At 40.3% G+C, this 16,818-nt stretch overlaps 1 protein-coding gene across 1 annotated transcript in view; it reads left to right on the top strand.

Moving 5' to 3' along the window:
• Positions 1–16,818, top strand: part of ZFYVE26 (zinc finger FYVE-type containing 26) — an 83,679-nt gene that overhangs the window by 44,665 nt on the left and 22,196 nt on the right. The window contains exons 26-33 of the mRNA XM_043986386.1: positions 3,807–4,053; positions 4,925–5,023; positions 8,784–8,944; positions 9,570–9,706; positions 10,700–10,731; positions 11,728–11,864; positions 12,126–12,346; positions 14,763–14,910. Of these exons, the coding sequence (XP_043842321.1) occupies positions 3,807–4,053; positions 4,925–5,023; positions 8,784–8,944; positions 9,570–9,706; positions 10,700–10,731; positions 11,728–11,864; positions 12,126–12,346; positions 14,763–14,910 (1,182 nt within the window). The remainder of the gene's footprint in view (positions 1–3,806; positions 4,054–4,924; positions 5,024–8,783; positions 8,945–9,569; positions 9,707–10,699; positions 10,732–11,727; positions 11,865–12,125; positions 12,347–14,762; positions 14,911–16,818) is intronic.

Below are 16,818 nucleotides of genomic sequence, written 5' to 3'. Positions count from 1 at the left end.
CATTCTAATCACTACAGTCCCCCCTTTGTTTCTTCAAGAAACACAGGGTGTTTCCTTGATGAAACAGTCAAAAACAACAGAATATAATACTCTATGCTAACAAACAATATGTTAATAACAACATAGAAAAGGGAGAAAGGGGAAATTTTGTCCAGAGGGGTGGTCCCGCATGAACCAGCGCTTTGACACTGGCCTGCAGAGGGAGGGCCTCTGCAGAGAATACATATTACAAATGATGTACATAACAACAGAAGGGAATAAAAATCAACAGAACCAAACTGTTCATTTAAAGTCTTTGAAAGTCTTTTCTCAGATGATTCTTGGGGTCCTCTGGGTGTAGTTGTGGAATGGATGTCTTTTCAGGGGTTGATGTGTGGATGCTGGTAATCAGCCAGGAAAATTTCCTACAAAATTGAGCTTAAAACAACTTTAAAATAGCTTTGTCAATAATCAAATCAAACAATGAGAGTTCTTAAAAACATGTCTAAGGGAATTCAGAATCTTAGTTATTATACATGAAACATATAATAAAAACAAAAATTGAAACATTTTCTCCCCTAAAACCTAATATTACTACAGTAATTTTTATCTTTGTTTCATCATTTTTTGCATCATCTGCCTAATTATCCTCATGCCATTATGAGAAATTAAAGAATCTAATATAATTGGTAACAGATGTCAAGGCCAAATTCAACACTGTATTTATCATGACACTTAGATAATTATGGGGGTTACCATACAAGAACAGAGAAATGATAGGATATGAGCATTCCCACACTTGAGCAATATATATTGTCCATGCAGTATGCCAGGCTTAAAATAGGTGGATGCGATATATGTCTATGCCACTGAACATATTGAAGGAAACTGAGTCAGACTTAATCAGATGCATGATATTGAGACATCCATAGCATCAGGCATATAGGAGGGGGCATAGAAGCCAGGTGAAGAATGAGATGGGTGGGATGAAAACTTCCAGCCATCTGTACAATATTGTGGGGAAAAAATTAAACCAAGAGAAATCAACCTCAACATTTGTCAAAAGCTGTTCCCTCGGCCGTACCTTGACTTCATGCATGTCTCTCCTCATGTGACAGTTCAGTGTCTGCTCTTACATGTATTCCTCTTGTGATTGGATGGCATCTTGGCCAACTGGCATCTGATAACTCAGAATGAAGGCAATTAATGTCTTCAGTGATAAGTTCCCATAATCCAAGTCTCATATGGATTTTAAAATTGAGGGTGATAATGATTGCTAAAAATGTGAATGTATCTTGACTCAGAATATAATATACAATTATGCAACAATTTCAAATAATACCTTTTTTTTTACTAAGTATACAATTACTTTTGTGAAAAATCAAAACATATTTAAATACAAGTTAAATCACAACACAATCTTAAAGAAAACTTTTTTTTTTGAAAAAAGAAAACTTTTATAAATGTTCCCCTCTTTTTTTGTGGGGGGAATGTGCTTATCAAAAATAATACTTCTAGAATCAATTTATACTTGCCATGGCAACCAATTTGCCAGGGAAATGCTTTATGTAGTTCGATCAAATAATCAGTTGAGAGAAAAAAAATTAAAAAACAAACTCAGACTATGGGAGCACAATACTCCCAGAATTACCATTGTATTATGAAATCAAAACCATCTTGCATTGTTTCAGAACTAGATAGATGAATGAATAGAAGAAAATACACATGGAAGAATAAAAGACAATGAAATTCAAACTAGGGAAATCAAATGAATGTAAATGACTGATAATATTAAACATTATTAAATGAATATGAACTTAACATTAGAGTATTACAAAATATAAACTTGATCACATGAGTATTCTCCCCTTTTTTTTAAGCTATGTATAAAACACAATCTTAAAAGCATGAAAATCTCTATGAAAATAAACCCCAGACTGTTAATTTCAAAATGTAGCTGTAATAGTATAGAAATCCTATGTAACCTCTGAACTGACATTATTTCTCTGAGTGAATTTAGAACACTTTTGATTCTGATATCTAAAATCCCCAGTACTCAAATCAATACCTTGCTGCTTACTTCTACATTTCTGCAAAATATGTCTTCTTGAAACATGATGATGATTGTCATTTTTATTCAGCTTAAGTTTGTCTTCTTTAACCCCTCTATTTTCTCTGTCAGTCCTTTCATAATATAAATGCTTTATAAGGTTACTGATTAAAGACAAAAGCAGATTAACAAAATTACGAACAAAATGAGCATATCTGGGATTTAAAGGGTTTTCCAAGGTTGGTTTCAGAGAACCACAGCAGGTCAAGTTAGAATCACAGCCAGGCTGGGGAAGGGCTATGCCTGACTGCTCTGGTAACTGAGTAGGAGCTGCAAATGCAGGTAGAGAAAGCTGCGCATGCTTAGATCTCTGGACTTCCCTGGCAGCAGGATTAAGGGGCTTGGCCAAGGGAGTAGTAGGAGGTGGCGACAGGAGGGGGAGGAGGTGGGGTCCTGAGAGAAAGGAAGGGACCAGGGCAATTTGAATCAGGCTTGGTTTGGAACTCAGGCCTGGTTTCCCCTTCCCTTGCTTCTAGGGGATTAAAGGCTTTTAGAGGCTGGGTCGTTGCCTCCAGGCATGCAAAATTAGAGCAACAATTAATGTTAGAATTTGGAAAAGCTGCAGCAGTCTGAGTTTCTCTGAAAATGCATGGTTGGGAGAGGGGGGGGTGATATTTATATTTCCTTGTGTGAGCACCCTGCTCACTCTTCTAACAAAAATTAAAATAGAAAATTCACAAAAACAAAGCATTAACAAGATCTCATCCCCCATTTGTCTGGTTAAACAGACTAAAATCAGAAATTGGGTACTTAGGGAGTTGAAAAAAACCCATTTTAAAATTTAAATAGAAAACAGCCGGTAGTTACCAGTACTTTGGATTTAAAGGGGCAGGGTAGGGGAAATTTCTTACCCAACCGGAAGATCAGAAGATGGAAGTTTCAGCTTTCCTCTTCATGGTCAGCCATCTGCAAGGGGCTAAAATTCTAGCTAGTCTGTCTAAAATATCTAATGAATGGTTGCCAATAAATTATAACCTTTAGCAAGAGTTAGACTTTTAAGCATTTATTAAGGAGAATAAGAATTTGGTAAAGAGAGAGAGAAAGGCCTAGATTCATTCTAGCTCCACTCTCCACCAGAGTCCTGATAAAAGAGAGAGAGAAAGAGAGCCAGCCTCGCCCCTTCTTCCTCCCACAAACAAATGTCACTTCCTGATGCCAAAGAAAAGCCACATGGCTTGCCCTCAGGCACCTTCTCCTCATGGCTGAACTTTCCTACAGTAGCTCTCCAGCAATTGAGTTACAATGTCAAGATTTAAGATTTGAACTCAGGTCTTCCTGATTGGCCTCAGGACTGGTATTCTATCCTCTATTCCACAATGCCTTTCTTTAACTTTAGGTACAATAATGGCTCAAATTTAGTACAGTTTTTCTGCATGATCTTTTAAAGGCTTCCTTCATGACCTCCATAGGTGGTTTATATTGACCATGGGGGAAAAAGTTCCAAGAGCCTAGCTAATCCACTACGTATAAGTTCCATGTAGTTGAGCTCCTCCGATCACCAGAATGGTGGTGGTGGGGTCATCATTTCTGCAGACTCTTTCCTTTCTGGGTCTGGAAAAATTGGCCCGTAGCCTTAGAGAATCTATAGGTCTTGATCAGAATTGGGGCTCTCTTCTCCCAAGAGAAACCAATTGGTTATTCTTCAGGGTTGGACTGCACTCCACAGGCCTCCAGTGTCTCCCAGAAGTTCACGTGTTACTGTCATCACACTCCCCAGGTGCTGCTGACCCTGCCTGAGCCATACCGGGCCAGCTACTCCCACCTGTCCTCCAGCCCCTTACTCATGCTGGAGCAGCTGCTGATGAACATGAAAGTGGACTGGGCTACAGTGGCTGTGCAGACCCTACACCGCCTGCTGGCTGGGCAGGAAATGGGCTTTACTATGGAGGATATTGATACCCTGCTTTCCAGATATGCAGGGAAAGCACTTGACTTCCCATATTCACTGAAACAAAAGCGATCAGGTAGGTGACTGCTAGAATCCTGCTCTGGTCTTAGGATGGTGGAGGACCAGTATGGTCACGCTGAATTTCTAATTCCTCCTCCTTTGTTTCCCTGAGTTCCTGGAAGTCACAGGAGGGTAACTATTGTGTAGGAAAAACCCTGGATTTGGAGCCCCTGGTTCCAAGAGTAGGAATGTTGGGGTAACTGTGTCTGAAATGACATGTCTGCAACAGGTGTAGGCACAGTCATTCTTTTTTTTTTTTTTTTTTAGTGAGGCAATTGGGATTAAGTGACTTACCCAGGGTCACACAGCTAGTAAGTGTTAAGTGTCTGAGGCCAGATTTGAACTCAGGTACTCCTGACTCCAGGGCCGGTGCTCTATCCACTGCGCCACCTAGCTGTCCCACAGTCATTCTTTAAGTTCTGTCGCTTCCAGAATCACTCCATTATACCACAGTTCATTACTGAGGTACAAGCAGCGCCTTGGAGTGCTGAAGTAAAGTAAAACCAATACTTGAAACAATCTGGGTTTAATCTCCAGGTGTAGCATCCCTTTAAAGCCTTGACACCTTCTTTGAGCATTTTGAGACTTGGCTTAGGAGAACCCAGCATTTACTTTTATCCATAGTATTTTTTTTTAATTACATGTAAAAATAGTTTCCAACATTCATTTTTGTAACATTTTGAGTTCCAGATTTTTCTCCCTCCCTCCCCAAGACAGCAAACTCATGTTAAACATACTTCCAAGGGCAGCTAGGTGACGCAGTGGATAAAGCACCGGCCCAGTATTCAGGAGGACCTAAGTTCAAATCCAGCCTCAGACACTTGACGCTTTTAGCACTACGTCATCCATAATTTACCTGATTTTTTTTTCAATTTCTTTTGCCTTAGATTCTGTAATTCACCTTCAAGAGAGTCTTAATCAGGTATCAGAGCCCGAGACCTTGCCTAAGTCAGCATCAGTTGAGTTGTCTGCTGCTACTTTTCCTGGTAAGAAAAATTTCTGAAAGTTTCCCCACTTTTTTAGTTTTTTTTTTCCTCTAGTACTGTCTTTTTATTCCTTTTTTCCCCTCTTTCAAAAAAAAAATCTCTACATCTGATATTCTGCAAATTATCCTTTCAAGCTCCTCTTTCTGGGTTTGATCTAGCTTTCTATACCAAAGATGGTAATTTATTTGTTGTGGATTTAGTGAATGCTTTGAGGCTTTTTCTTACTAACCAACCAGATACTTAATCAGAAAACCAATGTGTTTTTTCAAGTTCAGTGGAACTTGAAGCATTGGGTGAGCCATCAAGACTAAATTTAAAAAAAAAAAAGACTAAATTCATCTTGGTCTGTTCACCTAATTTATTGAACTAAGGTAAAAAGATGATCTCATTTCTGCAAAGGAAACTGAACTCTTCTCCATCCATTAACAGGAATCCAGAAGGGTGGGAGACCCTGTAGATAGCCACACTCTTGGGGTCTGCATAGAAGAGATTATCTGGGTTTCTTCACATATTCCTTAAACGTCATTGTTTTGTCATTCCCTTACTTAAAAATCTTGAAAGATTTCCCATGGCCTTTGGGCTCAGTTCTAAATTTTGTTGCTATTTTAAGGCCTTCCACATTCTGGCTTCAATCACTTCATTTCTTTATCTGTAAAAATAAGAGATTAGGCTGTAATCTCTAAAGTCCCTTCTATCTATCTATTGATCCTACCTTACCAAACTTAAATCCCATCATTCTCTGCAAAAACCCTCTGTTCTAGCCTCTACATTTTTAATTACCCCATCTGGAATGCCTTTCTCCCTTCACCTCCATTCTTTACCTCATTCCTGAATCCTGCCTGTGCTGGTTGGTCTTAAAGTCCAGTCTTTCTCCATTAGATTTTTTAAATGGAGATATAGATAGATATAAAATTCTATACATACTTCTATTTATCAATTCTTTTTCCATTAGATGTTTTATTTTTTTGTGGGGCAATGAGGGTTAAGTGCCCAGGATCACACAGCTAGTAAATGTCAAGTGTCTGAGGCCGGGTTCGAAATCAGGTCCTCCAAAATCCAGGACCCGTGCTTTATTCACTGCATCACCTAGCTGCCCCTCCATGAGATTTTTAACTAACCTCCCCAGCCCATAGCTCTCTCCTTCCTCTAGACTCCTATAACACTTATTATCTGTACTATTCATTTAACCGTTAGATATTTCCTTACACTGTCATCTTTTTAAGTGCATTTATGCTTTGTTCAGCAACTTTTCATCATCAACATCTTTTTTTTTTTTTTTTTTGCGGGGCAACTGGGGTTAAGTGACTTGCCCAGGGTCACACAGCTAGTGCGTGTTAAGTGTCTGAGGCTGAATTTGAACTCAGGTCCTCCTGAATCCAGGGCTGGTGCTCCATCCACTGTGCTACTTAGCTGCCCCATCATCAACATCTTAAGGAGAAGGGCCATATTTTATCCTTCTTCATAACTCCTGTGGTGCCCAAAACTATCTTCAAGAACAGGTGTCACACTTATTGCCAGCAGATTAAAATGTAATTGGGAGATGTTTAGCAAAATACAGTAAAGCATAGATGATGTTAATTTGTGGCTTTCTAAATCAGGATGCAGCCACAGGGATCCATTTCTATTGGAGTTTCACACCACTGCTGTGTTTTCATCACAGCATGACACCTCTGTTGTTCTGTATTAGTTCTGTGTAATTTAAGATTCTAAATGTGGATTCTAATCTGTTCCCCCAGTTTGGGGGAAACTGACTAAAATCACTGATAAAACGAGTTTAGGTTTTTAAGGGTTTATTGGAAAATAGAAAGAAAAAGATTGAGAACAGAATTCCAACAGCCTGGCATTCCTATCTTTCCTCAAATTTCCTGTGAAGTCTTCTGCCGCCACCACCATCCAGTCAGGAAGCCAAAAAGCCCCAGAGCTCTCCGCGCAGGCTCCCTTTCCTCCTTCCTGTCTCCTCCTAGACCATAGGAGGCTCTTCAAGTTGATTGGCTGGTAGCCTTGATAGACAGCACCCATGAGCAAACGTCATTTCCTGACGCCAAGGAAAAGCCACAATGCCTCTGAGGCATTTTCCTCATGGTGGAGCTTTCCCACAGCAAGTCTCCAGTAGGTGGCATCATTCCAATCATTACAGTTCTCTTCATGTACACACCTCTGGACACTGGATTGAGAATCAAAAGACTTTAACTTTAGCCCTAGTTCTGATACTTCCTAGCCATAGGACTATAACCTCTCTCTAAGCATGTTTCCTCATCCGAAATATGGGGATAATACTCTAGGACCTCACAGGATTTTTATGAAGAAAATCCTTTGTAAACTTTAAGAGGCAACATAAGTGTGAGCTGCTATTATTATCTAATCCCAATTCTTACTAACCATGTGGCCTCGAGTAAGTCATTTAAAGCCTTCTAAGGCTCAATATTTCATCTGTAAAAAGTGAAGATAATTCTACATGCCCTACCAACTTCATGGTTGTCAGCAACTATGAAACAAATGATAAGGTCTCTGAAAGCATTTTGAAATAGGTAAAAGACTCTTCTTCTGTAAATGTAAACTCCTGTTGTCTGGACCTGGCTCCACCACTTCTTAACCATGTGACCTTGAGCAGATTACCTCCTTTAATGCCTTAATGCCATTATAATCAGAATCCTAAATTCTTGATTCTGTCACTGACTTAATTTCAGACCTGCTACAGTGCATTGTTTAGATCTCAGTCTTCTCATCTGTAAAACAAGAATGATAATTTTCTTTCCTATAAAGATAGCAGATAAGTTAAGATCAGGAAAATTTCCTAAATTCCTATTTCATAAAAGTAAGTCGATGGTCTCTTCTCAAGCTTTTGCCTGGTCACTTTGATAAAGCGTTCCAGGAATAAAAGCCATGTCTCTTATCTTAGCCTTTTGCCTACTTTGGGTTATGAGTCCAAATAACAAGAGTAATTCCTCCTTACGAGAGAAAACCCATTATGAGCTGTCTTTTATGCCTCAAAACTCTGAAGGAGTTGAATCTTCCAATCAAATCCTGTCCAAGGATGATTTCTCAATTTTAATGAGAGGTGGTAACCCAGAGGAAATCCCAAGTCTTAACTTGATTTCCCAGCCCTGCAGTCAGAGTTCTCCTGAGTTACTCTAATTGTCTAAGGACATTGTGGAAATCAGTAACAAGAACCTCTGAATTGCTGCTCTGACCCCAAATCCCTCTCTGGTGGCCTGGCTTTTGTGGAGTAGCACTCGGAGCCATGCCACATCGGGACTTAAATGTTGTGGATTAGCAGTGTTACAGCATTGGAGGTACAATGTGCTCAGCAGCTTTGCAGCTTTTCAGCTTTGAACTTGTCTTAAGAATCTTAGGAAGAGGGGCAGCTAGGTGGTGAGGTGGATGAAGCACTAGCCCTGGATTCAGGAGGACTTGAGTTCAAATTTGACTTCACACATTTGACACTTACCAGCTGTGTGACTCTGGGCAAGTCACTTAACCCTCATTGCCCTGCACAAAATAAATAAATAAAATAAATCTTAGGAAGACTTTTTTTTCTCTGTAGTACCCAGAAAACTTTGCTCTGAATGGGACCAAAAAAGCAATTCTTGGTTACCAAGAAGCAATGACTATGACATTTCTCACCATATAATAAATTATATTTGTCTCAAAACAGAACAATGCAGCCAGGTAGAAGTTCTGGGCTGCTGACGTATGGGTATAGCCCACCTAGGTCTAGTTAAGCTTTAATTTTATCTCTTACTTTGCCTCTGACCTTTAGGAGTTTCCTTTGCACGATCTCCAAGCTTAAAGGAGAGAAGCTTCCCACAGAGTGATTCCTTGGAATTTGTGCCCCCTGAAAAACCCCCAGCTAGAGAGCAGTGGGTACCAGATGAGCTGGAAATCACCTGTATGGTGTGCAGAAGCGAACGTTTCACCATGGTAAGCCTGCTTCATTTCTGATTAAATGAGAGGCAACCTCAACTTAAAGTCAAGAGACCTGTATTATATTCCAGTCCCAACCCTGTCACAAGCATTTCCTTGTCTGTAAAAACGGGAATGATAAAACTTATCTTCTCACCCTTTGGCCATAAGGATGAAACAAGGTGATAGGTAAAAGTGCTTTAATAAAGTATTATTATTGTTATCGAGAAATATGGGTTATTTGACTGGTTTTGTTGAGCTGGTTGGCACATAGTAGACACTTGATAAATATTGATTGATTGTTTAATTGAAAGTTATTGTTAAAAAGAAAAAAGAAATGTAGGTATCTCTTCTTTCCCACTGTGCTGACCCTACCAGAAGGTAGGCCTAGTTTTCATGATCACTCCAATGTTGCAGAATGTTGAATGAACTTTGGCGTTTTTCCCATCAGCTGAAAGACAAGTTTCTCTAGAGCAGGGATGTCAGCCTAGGTGTATTTGCTTTAGTACCAAGACTACATGTCCTTTGAGTACATAAAAAAAAATAACTGGAGGAAACAAGGGAGGGAAGGGGAGCCCATGGTTAGGAGCATTTATCAATCTACTCATGTTCCTTTTCCTTTCCCCTTCTCTCTATTTCTTAGTTTAATCGGCGTCATCACTGTCGTCGCTGTGGCAGGTTGGTGTGTGGCTCTTGTTCTACTAAGAAAATGGTTGTGGAGGGCAGCAGAGAGAATCCGGTTCGGGTGTGTGACCAGTGCTACAGCCACTACAACCAGCAGTGAGTAAGGGTCAGGGCAGCAGGGGTGCCGCTCCTTCCCCTAAGTCTTTGGGTCCCCCAAAGCCTCTGATGTTGGCCTTCCTTAGACAAACGTGCAGTGATTTCTGGAGTGGGGTGTTTGTGGACTCATAGCAGGACAGACTGTCTTTAGGTAGGGCTCATCCTTTCAAGGTGTGATGAGAAGAAGAAATATGTGTTCAGGGTTCCTGTCATGGATTCCTCAGTGCCAGGAATTTATTTCTTCATTCTGACCCCAAGAGTCCGTTCAGCATTTGCACTCAGTGAAGCCACTAGCTCCTTATCCACTTGAAGCAGTCTCTGCTTCATGGATCCCCCCTGACTGAAAAGGACAGGTAGTCATGGGTGCTTAATTAAATGTTTGTTAAATTGAATTAAATGTTTCCTATCCCAGCTGGGCTGCATTTACCATATAAAATCCAATTAGATAATGTATAAAATGCACTTTGTAAATCCTAGTGCTTTGCAGTTTTTTGAATTATTGTAACCTTACTTGTGCAGACAACCATGACTAGTAACCCATAATTTTTAGCTCATCACACATGCCAGTCTCACTTTCCTAATAAATCTTACATTTGGCTTCATATTTCAGGAACTCATGAGAACCTCCATTCTATACTCATGGTAGCATGGACTAAGTCCACATCCGTGCCTTTAGTTCTGTGTTGAAATAGGTAGCCTTCAGAGGAGGTGGGAGATTTTTTTCATCAAAATAATGAATAATTCCCTTCAGCTGTCAGATGATACATAGACAGGAAAGAGCTCTGAGTCTAGAGTCAGAGCATAGCTTCAAATCCTGTCTCTAATATTTATTATCTGTATGACCTTGGGCAAGCCAGTTAGCTTCCCTAGACCTCAGTTTTCATTTGTAAAATGAGAGAGTTAGACTAGATGGCCTCTGAGGTGCCTTCAATGTCGATCCTTTGGACTATGAAATACGTGATGGACAATTTATTTTTCTGTTTCTGTTTCCAGTGTACCAGAGGAGAATACAGGACATACAGAAGGTGAGCCTGAAAGATACTCTCATATTCTTCTCTTGTTTTTAAAACTCAGGTTCCCTGTATGTTTAGAGCTTATTGCATTGAATACCCCATCCAGGGGCAGCTAGGTAGTGCAGTGGATAGAGCACCGGCCATGGAGTCAGGAGGACCTGAGTTCAAATCCGGCCTCAGACACTTAACACTTACTAGCTATGTGACCCTGGGCAAGTCACTTAACCCCAATTGCCTCACTAAAAAAAAAAAAAAAAGAAGACTCCATCCAATGTGCCTATCAAGCACATTCTCTTACTGCTGCTGTCATTCATTTATTTAAATCTCAATTGCCATGTGCCTCTGTCAATACTATTTTTTTTTTTTAGTGAGGCAATTGGGGTTAAGTGACTTGCCCAGGGTCACACAGCTAATAAGTGTTAAGTGTCTGAGGCTGGATTTGAACTCAGGTACTCCAGGGCTGGTGCTTCTATCCACTGTGCCATCTAGCTGCCCCCTGTCAATACTATTAAAGCCAAGGTTCTTAATTCAGCAGGTCATTCCTAAGGTCCTTAATTACTGCCACCTTCAACTGGATAGCAGGCCACTTCTTGGTTATGTAGTCCACCGAACAGATGAGCTAAAAAATGACCCAAATTCCAATTTGGGGCTGTACAACTTTAAGTTCCAACCTTCCGGCATCATTTCCCACAGACCAAAGTTAAAAGACTATGGGAGAACAAATATTTATTCTTCCTTCATTCTGAGCAGATATAGAGAATAGAATTCCCTATTACTGACTACTGTCTGTGACACATTAGAGTTCTGTGTACTGCACTGTAGATCTTTCCCCAGCTATGTCTGTCTTAAAAGAGATGCCGGTCCCTTTAGAATTCTCCCAAAGGAAAGCAGGAGGCCGTTACCATAATCAAATATATGCACTGTTACTCATTGTCAGAACTGATAACCACTGACTCCTGGGGTGCCCTGACTGACTGACAAATGAATGAATGGCATTTCTGTCCTCAGCCTCAGACAGCTCCTCAAGTGAGAGCCCCCCATACCTGGCTGTGGTACGAGTCCCCAAAGCAGCTCATCTGGAGTGGACTCTAGAGCTGAATGAGGAAGAAAATAATCTGGTGCGGAGCGAGTTTTACTATGAACAGGTAATGGAAAGGTGTGAGTGGCAGCTGGTCATGCAGCCACCAGTGCCCTAGAGGAAAACTAGAGAGAGTTTTATACAGTTGGCCTTGGATCCCTTAGATTATTTTAGTTCCATTGATGCTTTATAAGAGGATTTTTTTTTTCCAAGTTCCTTCTCCTATACTTCACTTGACCCATTTGTAAAATGGAAATAATCCCTTTTTCTTGGCAATACTTGAAAAATGTTTCAATTGGGCATTGCTTTCTTCCTTCTCTCTGACTAGGCCCCCAGTGCCTCCTTGTGCATTGCCATCCTGAACCTGCACCGCAACAGCATTGCCTGTGGCTATCAGTTGATTGATCACTGCTGCCGACTGTCCCAGGGCCTGACCAATCCCGAGGTGGATGCTGGACTGCTCATAGATATCATGAAGCAGCTGCTTTTCAGCGCCAAGATGATGTTTGTCAAAGCTGGCCAGAGCCAAGACTTAGCGCTGTGTGACAGGTAGCTATGTCTCGTGGGCCCAGGATTCCCTTTGTCTATATCTTCCGCTCCCAATTATCCAACCACCCCCTTCTTCAGACAGATAGGGTTGTACAGGAAGTCAGCCCACTCTAACAGATTCATATTAATGAGTTAATTGCTAAATTCCATGTGATTTCACTTCACTCTGTTTTAATATCATTATCTGTATTCCTATATGTACTGAGTCCCTGGGGATAAAATTTGTATCAATGTGACTAAAATAGTAAGAAAATACAAACCTTGCTTTCGGAGTTTAACCAGCATTGTAAGGCTCATTCAGTACCTAATCTTTTCTGGTACCAAAGAAAATTCATTAAGTCTTATCTTTCACTAAAAGCAAAGACCAAGTGACATTAGAATCTTATAGATAGGTGTGGCAAACAATGAGGTGTGTCATTTTGTGAATGGAGTGCTGGTGTCAGATGTGTCAGGTTCTAGACCTACTTTTGTCACAGACAGTAAGCCTTAGATTATAAAGGCAGTGTGGTGTAATGGAGAGAGTGCTGCTTTTGGATTTAGGAGAAACCTGAATTCAAGTTCCACCTCTGATACTTACTAACCACATAACCATGGTCAAGTCACTTAACCTCCTTATGCCTCAGTTTACTCATCCACAAAATGGGGTTAATAATGCCTGAAGCACCTGCCTCACCTAGTTATCATAAAGATCAAGGGCTATGTAAACTTTTAGTTACTTTATTTATTTATTTGCAGGGCAATGAGGGTTAAGTGACTTGCCCAGGGTCACACAGCCAGTAAGTTTCAAGTGTCTGAGGCCGGATTTGAACTCAGGTCTTCCTGAATACAGGGCTGGTGCTTTATCCAATACGCCACCTAGCTGTCCCCTCAGTTACTTTATAAACTTTATACTTTATAAATAATTGTTAGAATCTAAAAGTAAACCAGAAACTAATTTTCTAGCTCCACCTACTTGGCCCAGAGCATTGGATTGTAGATTCAGTACCAGAGATACAGAGAGACTTAAAGCCATCTAACAACAATTATAGATAGTTGAAATGTGGTCCAGGATAGAAAACAAAGAGAATAAGAGTTTGCTTCAAATAAGATGCTCACCTTTGACTTAGTACTTTTAACTTACTTTGTGGTCTTGGGCAAGTCATTTGGGCCTCAGTTTCCTCATCTTTTAAATTTTTGAGGGGGTTGGAGAAGGAGATCTTTTAAGGTCCATTCTCTTGTGAAAATACTGTGAATTATTTATTTTGGGGGGGGGGTGAGGCAATTGGGGTTAAGTGACTTGCCCAGGGTCACACAGCTAGTAAGTGTCAAGGGTCTGAGGCCGGATTTGAACTCGGGTCCTCCTGAATCCAGGGCCAGTGCTTTATCCACTGCACCACCTAGCTGCCCCCATGAATTCTTGAAGAAATAGTTATCACTCTCTCTAGAACTCTATAATAAACTGACAAATTTATATCACTTAATAAAAATATGTGAAGCATTGGTGATTATGAAATACTTTGTGCTCATATAGCCCTCTTTATGCAAGCAAAAGTATCACAGTCCAGCTTCACAATATTCGTAGAATCCCCTTCTGGGGAAATCAATGAGTAAGTAAAATCATACAGGCCATAATCTACTACCATGGATGATAGGGTTCACCCAGCTGGAATCAGGAGTCAAGAACTCCAGTGGAAGATCTGAAAGGACATGTCTAGTAATACCAGACAGAGCAGGATGGACCTTTGGGTTCTCTGCTTCCTTATCAAGTTGAAACGATCCCTGTCTGTCAGGGATGGGGCCCAAGCAAATGATCATTGTAGGCTTGGATATGTACCTGCATCTGGTCAAGGCAACAGAACCTAGAGGCATGTGAAAGAACTTCAGTTGAGCCAGGCAGGGAGGTGAGAATCTTAAGTAAATGGATAGAGAGAAGAACAACTGGGAAATTAGTGGTGGTGTCATCTGGGTACTAGCTTGAGATAGAATCTAAACTACTAGTGATTAAAGTGAGGGCATCACTGAAGCAAACAGGCCAATGCAGAACACAGGGAGTCCGCCTTCTACAAGAAGCCTTTCCCAGTCCTCCTTAATGTTAGTACCTTCCCTCAAAGATGATCTCTATCTTATCCTGTATATCTTGTTTGCACAGAACTGTTTTCACGTTGTCTCCCCCTTTAGACTATGAGTTTCTCAAAGAAAGGGACTGTCTTTTGCCTTTCATTGTATCCCTAGGGCTTAGCACAGTGCCTAGCATAGTACTTAATAAATGCTAGTTGACAAATCTAACCTAAAAAGGAAGACCTGAGACTAGCTGCTGCAAAGACTTTGCTTCATGTTCCTGGTGACCATAGAAGAAAATCAAAGCAGGAGCTCAGGCAGCAGTTACTCTAGGGGAGTTCTGTGTAGATTCATTTCCATGCCCCTTTCTTCCTAATAGCTACATCAGCAAGGTGGATGTACTGAACATTTTAGTTGCTGCTGCCTATCGACATGTACCATCTCTGGATCAGATCCTGCAGCCAGCTGCAGTAACAAGACTGAGAAACCAACTTTTGGAAGCTGAATACTATCAGCTGGGTGTTGAGGTAAGTGTCAGTTCCCCAACAAGCCAGTGCCAAAACCCCAAAACCATAACCCAAACCCAGTGCCATAAATTTAGGAACCAATGAGGATTTATTGAGTTTATTAGCAAGGGAGCCCCACCTAAACAATTATAGATTCTCCAAAGGAACAAAAGAACATAGGTTTAGACACAGTTTAGACGAGGCAAATTGAGTATAAGCTACCTTAGGATTAGACAGGACTGTTGCTGCACTAGTAACAGAAAAGACTGTTCTTTGGGTTAATTATCCTTGTAACCTCTTCTTTTTTTTTTTTTTTTTTTTGGCAGGGCAATGGGGGTTAAGTGACTTGCCCAGGGTCACACAGCTAGTAAGTGTTAAGTGTCTGAGGCCAGATTTGAACTCAGGTACTCCTGAATCCAGGGCCAGCGTTTTAACCACTGCGCCATCTAGCTGCCCCTGTAGCCTCTTCTTAATAGAAAGGACTACCCTTGCTGTTTCAGTAGTAAGAAAGGTCACAGACAGGATGAAAGTTGCAATAGAAACAGGGTCATGGACAGTGATAGAGGAACTGCATGCAAAATGGAGTTACTTTAGCTTTCTCAGCTACCCACAGTTTCCCCTTTGAGACTATAAATAATCTGGCTTTTTTTTTTTTTAAACAATTTCCAGGTCAATATATAAGTTCAGATAAGTAGCTTACAGAACAGGTAACAAACACAGAACTAATAAAACAAGCAACATTACAATAGGCTGAATAAAGAAATCCAGTATAGCTAAAGTTTTGGGCAGTATCCATAATCTTCAGGGGATCTGTGGATGGATTAGGGCAGGTTTGTGACATAGCTCTTTGACCACCTCCAGGTTCCAGGTTCCAGTAGAAATCCTCTGGGCTATGCTTTTGCTGCCTGTGAATGATAAGACTTAGCATTATTTAGTAAAATATGACAAAATCTAATCAATTGTCCTTCCAGGTGGTGAAAAACAATAACCTTAGAAACAAGAGAGATAAAGGAAGAACGTCAAGTAGGTTATGCAATAAGATACCTTATATTTGCATCCCATTATAACAATTCAGAGGTGCTAAGGTATTGCAACAAGAAGATTGATATTTTAAAAATTACAGTTTTACCTGCTATGGTTAGAGAGATTTCCCATGAAAGGAAGGAGCAGGGACATGGTTGTAACAGCCTCAAGACTTCCTCCAGGCCTAAGCCTAAGGGCACAGAGTGACTTAACATAGATATAACAGGATAATGCATCCTTAGTTCCACTTGATTTCAGGTAAGACTCTTGTCAACTTTTTGGAACAGGTAATCACACAACAAAGTTCCACATTATTCACAAAGCATCAGAGCCAGGCTCAGATTTAACCAGGTGAGAAATATTCCTGCTCTGAAAGGAAATAACACAATGGGGAAATTGAGTCAGGAGGATCCTACCTCTGTCTACATAAGGTTATCCCCTCAACTTTCCAGCTTATGGCATTTCCTTGATTGGTAGATTCTGACTTAAGGAAAATTCAGACATGTATACCTAAATTCAAAACTTGGAACAACATCAAATTACAGTCCTGAGAGATTTTACCTCATATAGCAAGTTTCACTAACAGCTTAGGACTAGAGTTGTTATTTCTCATGTTATTGCAATAACAGTTAACAATAAAGAATTTACCAGGCCTTTCAAAAAAAACCAAACCATTCATTCAGCATTCTTTTCTCTTTTTTTTTTCTTCTTGATTTTAAATTCATCTGGGTATAAAAGTAAATCATTAGAAATCACAACCTGAAATTCCACGAAGATAAATGATAGTTCACTTAAAACCCAGAAAAAAAACTGGCTACTTATTGTAAGTCTCTAGACTATCAGATATCTATTAAGGTATTGTATATTATTAATCCCTAAGGTAAAAAGAAATATTTAAGCCTGCAG

The sequence above is a fragment of the Dromiciops gliroides genome, chromosome 2, assembly GCF_019393635.1.
Source record: "Dromiciops gliroides isolate mDroGli1 chromosome 2, mDroGli1.pri, whole genome shotgun sequence".
Taxonomy (NCBI): Eukaryota; Metazoa; Chordata; class Mammalia; order Microbiotheria; family Microbiotheriidae; genus Dromiciops; species Dromiciops gliroides.
Note: the sequence above shows the minus strand (reverse complement) of the source record. Positions and strands in the feature narration are given on the sequence as shown.